At 53.7% G+C, this 11,577-nt stretch overlaps 1 protein-coding gene across 1 annotated transcript; it reads left to right on the forward strand.

Annotated features, from left to right (window-relative positions):
* The first annotated feature begins 408 nt into the window (after positions 1 to 408).
* Positions 409 to 11,104, forward strand: CPN2 (carboxypeptidase N subunit 2). Its single transcript, XM_010372997.2, has 2 exons — positions 409 to 522; positions 8,903 to 11,104. Exon 2 carries the CDS (start codon positions 8,906 to 8,908, stop codon positions 10,541 to 10,543), a length of 1,638 nt encoding a protein of 545 aa, XP_010371299.2. The 5' UTR covers positions 409 to 522; positions 8,903 to 8,905; the 3' UTR covers positions 10,544 to 11,104.
* Positions 11,105 to 11,577: the final 473 nt, after the last annotated feature.

The raw sequence follows: 11,577 nt of genomic DNA on the forward strand, positions 1-11,577 counted from the left end.
CCCCAGTTCATCTCCCTATAGCTTTTCCCCCTTCTAACTCAGGAAGGGTTTAGAGAGTTCATTCATTAAACAAACACAAGACAAAGCAACAAATCCACGGGCCTGAGGCTGAGGGCAGGCTCCCAGTGCTTCTGCCTCTGCCCGCAGGGGTGGGTGTGAGCGTGGACCCCATCCCAGTCCTCACCAACCCAGCCGCCTTCGGGAGTCTCTAGGGCTTGCTGTGTCCCTGGGGCCCTGAAGGTGCCAACCCTACCACCTCGGGGGGATTTTGGCCCCACGAGGGCTCTGTAGGTGGGAGGAGTTCAGGGTCATTTTGTAATCTTCAGAGGCCTTGCCAAGGCCCTCTCCCGTCCTGTGACCCTGGTGACATTCTGGGACGCTGGGGCCACGTGAGGGGAGGAACCACTGCCTGGAACTTTGATCAGCGCTGGGGCTGAATTGAGCTGACCACAGGCCACACCAGACTCCTCTCTGCTCCTCAGGAAGACAGGGCAGCCCGGCACCACCCACTCAGCCCTCACGGTAGGCTCCTGGGGTCGCTAAAGGGCTCCTGGGTCTGCAGGGACATGGGGGCAGGAACGGGAACTTGAGATCTCTCCATTTCAGAGCCTTCCCCAGCTCCAGGCAGGCTGCAGTTCCAGGGGGCCCCTGCCCTGGGAGGAGAAGTCCCCTAGGTGCTCGGCTAGGGCGCTGCTGGGAAGAGGCAGGAGGCAGGTGGGGCGGGGGCGGGGGTTGTGAGATGCGAACCAGCTGCTCCCGGCCTGTAGGGAGCTAGTAGTGAGTAGAGGATAAGCAGGGTGACCAGATGTCCAGGTTGTCCTGGTTCTGCCTAGTTTATACTTGTCATCTTGGCATAACAATAATAAATAGTATTACTAATTATTGATTAATACTATATTAATACTACATGTTATTAATTAATATAATTATTGTTGTTTTTCGAGATGGGGTTTGTTATGTTGCTCGGGCTGGTCTTGAACTCCTGGCTTCAAGCGATCCTACCACCCAGCCTGCTGAGTAGCTGGGATTACAAGCGCACACCACGGCACCCAGCTCAGGCCCGAGGATGACTAGCTCCTCGTTTCCCTCCCAGAAGCCTGCTGGCTCATATGATAAAGTTTATGGTCATATAAACCTGCAGGGAGCCACCTTTTATTGAATATTCAGTATTTGCCAGGCACTGTGTTAAGGGCTTTGTATTTACTCTCTTATTTAGCCTGTTTATTATTCAGTGGAGTGCTAATTTTAACCCTGAGGGCAGAGGTGATAATTAAGGGTGGAAAACCTGAGGCTGAGAGCATTGGAGTGATTTGCCCAAGCCCACATGGCTAGTAGGTGATGGCATCAGAATCTGATCCCAGTTTGTGGCACTGGCGAAGCTGACGTGTTTTGCCCTGCTATTAAGCAGGATGAGAGTCAGGCCTGAGATCCGAAGTCACTGACAGCCACCAAACACATTCCCTTCAATTCAGCACACAGAGCCTGGCTGCCTTCTCAGTGCCCAGCCCTGAGCCGGGTGCTGGGGTGCAGAGCTGCTTGCAGAGATGCCGCAGCAAGCCTGCAGTACCACGGGCTCACTTAGGTGGGTGCAACTCAATAGAAAACAGCGCAAGAGCCCAACATGCACCACAGTACAAGAGGGATCTGAGGACCCAAGAAAGGGCCAGGCGCAGTGGCTCACACCTCTAATCCCAGCACTTTGGGAGACCAAGGCGGATGGATCACCTGATGTCAGGAGTTCGAGACCAGCCTGGACAACATGGGGAAACCCCATCTCTACTAAAAATACAAAAATTAGCCAGATGTGGTGGCAGGTGCCTGTAATCCCAACTACTCAGGAGGCCGAGGCTGGAGAATCGCTTGAACCCGGGAGGTGGAGGTTGCAGTGAGCCGAGATGTACTCTAGCCTGGGCGACAAGAGTGAAACTCCATCTCAAACAAACAAACAAACAAACAAAACCCACGAGGATAGTCAAGGAAGGGGGAAGTGTGACTTCCACTGGCCTGAGAGGGTGGGTATAAATTGGAAGGGTCGCACAGTGCCCAGTTCACAACCGCCTCTTAGTTCAACCTGTCAGCTGTCATCTCTTCCAGAAGCTAACACGGCTGGTAGACAAGCTCCCTTGGGCCTTTGCAACATCACTGCCAGGAAGGAAAGAGTCAAGTAAGCCCCTACTATGTGTGTGGAACTGTGCTGTGCATTTTACACATTTATCTCGATATTTAGAATAAAATAGGTTTCAACCTTACCGCAAAAGTGATATGTTTCTTTCGTAAAAATGTGAAACATACATTTTTAAGCAGAAGGAAAAAATCGAAATCATCCACGAATTGCTTTTTCAGAAGTAATGACCACAATTTTTTTTCTTTTGAGACAGAGTTTCACTCTTGTTGCCCAGGCTGGAGTGCAGTGGCGCAATCTCGGCTCACCGCAACCTCTGCCTCCCGGGTTCTAGCGATTCTCCTGCCTCAGCCTCCTGAGTAGCTGGGATTACATGTGTGTGTCACCATGCCCAGTTAATTTTTATATTTTTGGTAGAGAGAGGGTTTCACCATGTTGTCCAGGCTGGTCTTGAACTCCTGATCTCAGGTGATCTGCCTGCCTTGGCCTCCCAAAATGCTGGGATCACAGGTGTGAACCACAGTGCCAGACCCCACCACAAATATTTGGTGCATAAGCTTCTATTGTGTTTTCTGTGCACAAATACACCTTAAAAATGGAAAAGTAGCATTCTGAGAGTTCATATATTTCGCTTAAGATATTGCAAACATCTTGTCAATAAATACACATCTGTAATAAATTTTCTTTTTGTTTAAAATTTTATTTTTTACTCTTTTTTTTTTTGAGACAAGGTCTTCCCCTGTCTCCCAGGCTGGAGGGCAGTAGAGCAATCACCGCTTACTGCAGCCTCGACCTCCCGGACTCAAGCCATCCTCCCCCCTCAGCCTCTCGAGTAACTGAGACTACAAGCATGCAGCGCTATGCTTGGCTAATTTTTATAATTTTTTTGTAGAGATGAGCTGTTACCATGTTGCCCAGGCTGATTTCAAACTCCTGGCCTCAAGCGATCCTCCTGCCTCTGCCGCCCAAAGTGCTGGGATGACAGGCAGGAGCCACTGAACCCAGCCTATAATATAGTTTTAAAGATAGCGGAGAGGGTTTCCATTATCTCCGTGTAGCATGATTCATGTAACCAATCCCTCGTGTTGGACATTTAGGTTGTTTCTATTTTGTTGCTGTGGCCCGATGCCTGTTACCTCATTTAAGAGCCACAATAGCCCTAACAATGCTATGATTGAGGTATTATGATGGTTATTGTTATCATGGTCGTTCTGGGTTTACAGACGCTGAGGCTGGGGCTCTGAGAGGTGGCTTCACTCCCTGGGACACAACTGGGCAGCGGATGGGGTGGGCTGGCCAGGGCAAGAGCAGAGGCTGGGACCAGGCGCAAGCCCGACTGCCTCAGCCATTGGACTTATGTTGCTGGATTCAGAAGAGAGGGGACCAGGTTTGGGGAGCAGCAGGTCTTCTTGGAGGACCAGATGAGGCAGCCAGGGACTCTGGATGAGTCTCAGAAGCCCCTCTTTGTGCTTCCGGCTGAGCTGGAGCCCGAGTGGCCAAATCTGGGCCCGCTGGTGAGGCAGACATCCGTGGAGCCAGCGTCAGGGAGCAGTCCCTGGGTGCCTGGGGCCAGGGTTCTAGGCCCCATTCTAGGTCCCATCACCCTCTGGAAGAAGTGAGGCTTAGCTCTGTGGTGGATGACAGACTGGCTTGAGGCATGCACAGAAATGTACCCTCCCAAGAGCCATTTGAGGAGAGGAAGGAGCTCGTTTGCACCCGGCCAAACCCGCCTTATCCCCCCAAAAAAACCATTTAAAAAGCCAGACTTCCTTGGCTTGCTGAAAGTGTAGAACATTTTTGTGGGCATTTGCTGGTCTTATTCCCAGACGAGGAGCAGAAAGCCTCTTGCTGCCGCCCTGCTGTGGCCCTTGGGGCCAGCCTCCGCAGTTCCCAGGGAGGGGCGCTTCCGTCTCCAGAGCTCCCCAGTGAGCTGCTTTCTTGAGGGCAGGCTGGGGAAGGGGCCCAAGTTCAAAGCCTCCCAGCCAGAACCCTCAGAATCTGTGCTCCCCTAAACCTTCTAGCTCTTTCCCTTGGCTGGAGGAAAGCGCTAGAAGGAGTGCTGTGGAGCGGTGTCTCACTGGCCACAGTGGGGTGGTTGGATGGTCTCGTGGGTTTCTCCCTGGCGAACCCGTGACGGCTTCAGCACAGAGCTGGGGCTGCGCTGCTCAGAATATCGGGGTCACTAATGTTGCTGAGCACTTGCCGTGTGCCAGGGCCTGAGCTTGGAGCTTTCCATGCATTTTCTCGTTCCATCCTCACAACATCCCCACCAGGAAGGTAGTGTTGTGCTCACTGTTTTGAAGAGGAGGAAAGCGAAACTCTGAGAGGTTAAGCCATGCAGTCAAAGCCACAGAGCTAAGCTGGAGGGGAGTTAGGATTTGAACCCAGGCTGTCTGACTTGTAGCCACTCCAGAGTGAGGTGAGGGGGCTCAGGCGGGGAGTGGACCATCTGTAAATTGTCAGTGTTCTGCGCCCTCACTGTGAGAATCATCCCTGCCTCCCCGCCCCCTGTCCCAGTAGACCCAGGCAAGAGGGGTCTTGCCCTGAACTTAGAGGGCCCTGTTCTGGCCCTCCTCCCCCAATGAGACCAGCCCCAAAGGTGCCAACGGCACATGCCCATCTGGAGGCAGTGCCCCCATTTTAAACCACGCTCTGGGTACCCAGAACCCCAGTCTGTGTGGGCTGCCTCCCTGGGTCCATCTTCCCTAGGTTGACCATGCCCCAGAAGTGCACAGTCTTCAGCCTGTGGGGTGCCCAGGGGCGATGTGTGTGGGGTCTCCACTCACAGTGCAGGAGAGTCGGGGGGATGAGAAGGGAACAGACAATGGGCGGAGTTCCAGGTAGACGATGTTCTCCCTGGGACCTGCAGATACCAGGAGCGGGCCTGCCCACCCCACCCACTCCACTGCCCTGGGACAGAGCCTGGTGGTGTCATGGCAAGGACCCTGCAGAGCCTGGGCTGTCAGGACTCGCTTCTGTGTGTGTGCCCTTGGGCCAGTCACTGTAGCTCTGGGGGCCCCAGTCTCCCTGTCCTGGGCACTTCTAGGTTTGTGCTGAGGATCAAGATGTATGTGTGGGAGCTTTGGGAACTGGCAGGTGGGAACTGACCCCTCAGCCAAGCCCCCACATCAGGGAGATGTCTCTCCCTCTGCCTACGTCTCCCGAGCCTTAGCTGATTTGCCTGCACTTGACTTTCTGTGCCACCAGTGCCATGGTTTTGATTCAAGGCTTGAATCCTAGAGTTCCTTCCTTTGTTGGAAATGTGTAAAGCACATTATTTCTTTTTTTTTTTTTTTTTTTTTTGAGGCGGAGTCTCGCTCTGTCACCCGGACTGGAGTGCAGTGGCCAGATCTCAGCTCACTGCAAGCTCCACCTCCCGGGTTTACGCCATTCTCCTGCCTCAGCCTCCCGAGTAGCTGGGACTACAGGCGCCCGCCACCTCGCCCAGCTAGTTTTTGTATTTTTAGTAGAGACGGGGTTTCACCGTGTTAGCCAGGATGGTCTCGATCTCCTGACCTCGTGATTCGCCCGTCTCGGCCTCCCAAAGTGCTGGGATTACAGGCTTGAGCCACCGCGCCCGGCCAAGCACATTATTTCTAAATGACAGTGGATTAAAAGTGAGAGGCACGGACCCAGGGAAGCCAGGGAGCACTCAGCTTGCTCAGCAGAGAGGTCTACTCTGCCCGGCGGGCTCAGCAGAGAGGTCTACTCTGCCCAGCGGGCTTGAGCGTTCCACGGTGCAACTCCGGCTTTGGCCTGTTTTCCTGGCAGGAGTGATGAACAAAACCAGGAGATCTGGGCTCCACAAGCCAAGCCCTGCTGTGAAGAGCCCGGGGCCTTGCCTCACTCTCCCTGCGAGGAGGCCAGATGGTGTTGGGACCTGCAAGCCCCAGCATTGTCTGGACCATCATTCCAGGGGAGTACTTTCTGGAAATAGCCTTTGAGAAACAATGACCAATGGGGCTAGCAAGGAAGGGGGACTGGCACCATGATCCTATGACGGCATGTTAAAAATCAGAATTCACCAGGCACAGTGGTGTACGCCTGTAGCCACTCTGGAGCCACTCTGGAGGCTGAGGCAGGAGGATCACTTACATCCAGGGGACTGAGGCTGCAGGGAGCTATGATCGTGCCACTGTATTCCAGCCTGGATAACAGAGTGAAGTTCTGCCTCAAAAAATGATACAATTAAACAAAATTGCTCCCCTCTTACTCTCGGGAGGAGTCGAGGCAGCTCTGGCAGCCTGGCTGGGGATCATTCATTCTGGGTTTGCCCATCCCAGGGGAGGTGGCTCTGCCTCCCACGCTGCTCTTCCCAGCCTTGGAAAACTCCATTCAACAAAACCTGCCTGAGCCCAAAGGAAGCCAGTGCTCCTCTGGGCACAGAGAGGCGAGTACACAGAACAGACTGCCATGAAAACCCATCATTTCGGTGCCTATACTGAGTGTTCAAGTGGAGACACGTTCTCCAGGTCCTCCTTCCTAGGGTCCGGGGCAGCTTCTTTCGGGACCCCTAGGGGTTTTGCGTAGGTGCCTCAGGGGCAGGCCAGGTGCTAGTGGCAGCTGTGTGCCTGTGTGGTGTGTGTTGGGGGACAGTGGCTACCCCAATCCTCATCAGCCAGACCCACTGCTTTCTGCTTCTAGTCTCATGCTAACTCTGTAGCTGGAGTCTAGGGACACAGAGCCAGGAGGCACACGCTTGCCTGAGGCTTGTTCCATTCCCTCACATGTCCTAAGTGGCAAGGACATTTTTCTTTTCCTGGAAGAGGTGATTGCAGAAGTCAGATTCTATTTATTTATTTATTTATGAGATGGAGTCCAGCGCCCAGGCTGGAGTGCAGTGGCACGATCTCGGCTCACTGCAACCTCTGCCACCCGGGTTCAAGCGATTCTCCTGCCTCAGCCTCCCGAGTAGCTGGGATTACAGATGTGTGCCACCACATCCGGCTAATTTTTGTAGTTTTTAGTAGAGACAGTTTCACCATCTTGACCAGGCTGGTCTGGAACTCCTGACCTCATGATCCACCTGCCATGGACTTTCAAAGTGCTGGGACTAGAGGTGGAGCTCTCCAGCTGCTCACACCAGGCAGGTGTATGCCCGGCCGCAGGAGTCAGATTCTAATCCCAGGCCAGTGGTTATTGCTGGTAGAGACTTTCCTTACCACCTCCCCAAGCTCACTTAGCTAGGTATGCCTTAGAGCAGCCTAAAGGAAGGTGTGCGTTTTCTCAGGGAGATGTTGTTCCTTCTCTACTGATGAGGCAGAACATTCCTGGAAGGACTGAGAGTCACTGAGTGACTGAGCGGGAGAGTAAAGGGGGCTCCCCTAAGCACTGGGTCCTAAGCCTGTGAGTTTAATGGGAGACCTTCAGCCAGAAGCAGAATCTCCAGGTGGAGGAGGCACCAGCAGAGGGCAGCAGAGAGACAGCCAGCGAAGAGTGCTTGGTACCCAGATTCTGCAACTGGAGAACCCCTTTCGCAGACCCCTTTTACTGAGAAGAAGTTAATTAAGAAAAATTAGGATTATGTTGTGAAAGGGCTTCTTTCTTTTTTTAATTTTTGGTAAATTCAAGTGTATTCCGTCTAAAGAGCATTTTGTTTTTGTTTGTTTGTTTTTTTTTTTGGTGTTCAAATAACATTTTCTGTAATAAGGTACCTTGCGACCTTTAACGATAGTTAATGAGGTTGATTAATTACTCACTCTATGCCAGATCCTGATGTAAAACTGTTACCTATGTGTACTCACTGAATCCCTAACAATTACCCTCACGTGGTAGGGACTATTATAATCCCCATTGTATAGATAAGGAAACTGAAGCACTGATGGATTAAGCAGCAAGCCCAAGGTCACATAGCTGGAAAGCGACGGACCTAAGATTTGAACTCATGGAATTAAGACCACTACAAGCCATGTGAATAAGTGCTGTGTGTGGGAACAGTGGCGGCCTGGGGGGCACACACCCTCTAACAGGGCAGGGGCCACGAAACCCCAGCTGGTCTTGCTACGTGGAAAGGCGGGCTCACTGTCCCCAGTTCACTCTGAAACCTAGACCTTTACTGTGATGTTTTCCAATTTTTACATGTTGGCTACTGAGTCAAATATGAAAAATATCACTGAGGAGTAAATAAAACATATTTGTGAGGTGCATCACCAATCTGTGACCTGTGAGTAGATGCTAGAAAATCTACTGTTTTTTATTTTTTTAAAAAACAGTAAAGAAAATCTAAAGAATTTTGGAGAGTTTTAAAGACATCTACTGTTCTGTAGAATCCCCAGGTCTGGGGTCCTTCTGTCCACGTGACGTTGGAAAGCTCCTCAGGCCCCGCCGTGGAGGAGTGGGCAGAGGTGGGCAGGGGGAGGCCATTTCAGCAGCAGTTTCGAGGAGCCATCTCGTCTCTGTGGCTGCACTCCCCCTCCACCAACCGTGCAAAGAGCAGGTGCCAGGATCTCCGCATCATTTGGCTCTGATGTGTGCTGAGATATGGAAACTCAGGAAGAGTTATGGTGTAGGAACTTCCAACTCAGGAATAATCTGTCCATATCCTATATATTATCTTTAAAAATGCCACAATGCCCATGGTCTTCTTTTACGCCTCTCTTCCATGCCTTTTTGTCTCTTTTCCGCTTCTTTCCCCAATCTGGAAAGAACACAGAAAGCCCCAAAGCCCTGTGTCTCTGTCCTGCCACATGTTCGAGCTCGCGGTCCAGTGCCCTGGTCACTGTGCCATGCTGTGTGATGATCAAGTTTCCCTTCCTGTTTTCTGTCCATCCTCGAATCTAGAAGATGCTCCCTGGAGCCTGGCTGCTCTGGGCCTCCCTCCTGCTCCTGGCCAGGCCTGCCCAGCCCTGCCCCATGGGTTGCGACTGCTTTGTCCAGGAGGTGTTCTGCTCAGATGAGGAGCTGGCCGCCATCCCGCCGGACATCCCGCCATACACCACAAACATCATCTTTGTGGAGACCTCGTTCACTACAGTGGAAACCAGAGCCTTTGGCAGCAACCCCAACTTGACCAAGGTGGTCTTCCTCAACACTCAGCTCTGCCAGTTTCGGCCGGATGCCTTCGGGGGGCTGCCCAGCCTGGAGGACCTGGAGATCACAGGCAGCAGCTTCTTGAACCTCAGCACCAACACCTTCTCCAACCTGACCTCGCTGAGCAAGCTCACCCTCAACTTCAACATGCTGGAGGCTCTGCTCGAGGGCCTCTTCCAGGACATGGCTGCCCTGGAGTCCCTCCACCTGCAGGGGAACCGGCTCCAGGCCCTGCCTAGGAGGCTCTTCCAGCCCCTGACCCATCTGAAGACACTCAACCTGGCCCAGAACCTCCTGACCCAGCTCCCAGAGGAGCTGTTCCACCCACTCACCAGCCTGCAGACCCTGAAGCTGAGTAACAACGCACTCTCTGGCCTCCCCCAGGGTGTGTTTGGCAGACTGGGCAGCCTGCAGGAGCTCTTCCTGGACAGCAACAAGATCTCGGAGCTGCCCCGTCAGGTGTTCTCCCAACTCTTCTGCCTAGAGAGGCTGTGGCTGCAGCACAATGCCATCACGCACCTGCCACTCTCCATCTTCGCCTCCCTGGGGAATCTGACCTTTCTGAGCTTACAGGGGAACATGCTTCAGGTCCTGCCTGCTGGCCTCTTTGCCCACACCCCACACCTGGTCGGCCTGTCTCTGACCCATAACCAGCTGGAGACGGTCGCTGAGGGCGCCTTTGCCCACCTGTCCAAACTGCGTTCCCTCATGCTGTCATACAATGCCATTGCCCACCTCCCAGCTGGCATCTTCAGAGACCTGGAGGAGCTGGTCAAGCTCTACCTGGGCAGCAACAACCTGACGGCCCTGCACCCAGCCCTCTTCCAGAATCTGTCCAAGCTGGAGCTGCTCAGCCTCTCCAAGAACCAGCTGACCACACTTCCGGAGGGCATCTTTGACACCAACTACAACCTGTTCAACCTGGCCCTGCACGGCAACCCCTGGCAGTGCGACTGCCACCTGGCCTACCTCTTCAACTGGCTGCAGCAGTACACCGACCGGCTCCTGAACATCCAGACCTACTGCGCTGGCCCTGCCTACCTCAAAGGCCAGGTGGTGCCCGCCTTGAACGAGAAGCAGCTGGTGTGTCCTGTCACCCGGGACCTCCTGGGCTTCCAGGTCACGTGGCTGGACGACAACAAGGCAGGGGGCAGCTGGGATCTGGCTGTGCAGGAAAGGGCAGCTCGGAGCCAGTGCACCTACAGCAACCCCGAGGGCACCGTGGTGCTCGCCTGTGACCAGGCCCGGTGTCGCTGGCTGAACGTCCAGCTGTCTCCTCGGCAGGGCTCCCTGGGACTGCTGTACAATGCTAGTCAGGAGTGGGACCTGAGGTCGAGCTGCGGTTCTCTGCGGCTCACCGTGTCTATCGAGGCTCGGGCAGCCGGGCCCTAGTAGCAGGGCATACAGGAGCTGGGGAAGGTGGCCTCTGGGGCCTGACCAGGCAACAGATGGGGGCGGAGAGGAGCTGAGTCTCCGAAGCCTTGGCTTGTCACATGCAAGGGACAGGTTGCACCCCCAAGGTGAGGGAGTGGAGTCTGGTCTGCTCCAGTAACCAGGGTCTCCTCCTACCCCTCTTCCTTCATTGCTTCCCCCGGAGTGGGCAGCCTAACAAGGCCATCCTTATGCTTTGCAAAGCACCCTCGAAAGCTGCACGATGGCCTGGAGAATAAAATATCCTCAGCCCTGTTGCCTCCCCATTATGTAACACCCACTCGCTCTCGCCCACACCTTGAGGTCTACTCACTGCATCCCAGCGATACAAAGTGGAGGCCACTGTCTTCTGACATCTGGCTCACAAGCCCAATGTCTGTTTCAGTTTATCTCCCTGGAATTGTGTTTTAAATTGGTATAGAGAAATAAAGGATGTGACAGAAGCAGAGACGATCAGAAAGCATAGGGGCAGGGTTCTGACTAGTGTGTGGGTGATCCTGTGGCCAGCACCCACCTCCACGCTGCGCCCAGGAGAAACTGAGATAAAACGAAGCCTCGGGAAGGGAAACGGCAGACGCTCGGCTTTGTGACACAGAGCCCCCAGAGGGGAGGGTGGGTTTGCCTGCTCAGCACACATGACGGCTGCTGCTGAGGAGAAGGAAAAGGTTTGAGGTACAGGGGCAGCCTGGGCCGGCCGGGCGGCAGGTTCATTCTCACAGCAGCTGAGTACAAGCGGCTCACTCACTAGCGTTGTTCTCCCTTGTTTTTTCATTTTTTTCTTTTTTGAGATGGAGTTTCGCTCTTATTGCCCAGGCTGGAGTGCAGTGGTGCGATCTTGGCTCACTGCAGCCTCCACCTCCCATGTTCAAGCAATTCTCCTGCCTCAGCCTCCCGAGTAGCTGGGATTACAGGTACCTGTCACCATGCCTGGCTAATTTTTGTATTTTTAGTAGAGATGGTGTTTCATCACCATATTGGTCAGGCTGGTCTCAAAC

Source organism: Rhinopithecus roxellana, chromosome 1 (assembly GCF_007565055.1).
Source record: "Rhinopithecus roxellana isolate Shanxi Qingling chromosome 1, ASM756505v1, whole genome shotgun sequence".
Classification (NCBI taxonomy): Eukaryota; Metazoa; Chordata; class Mammalia; order Primates; family Cercopithecidae; genus Rhinopithecus; species Rhinopithecus roxellana.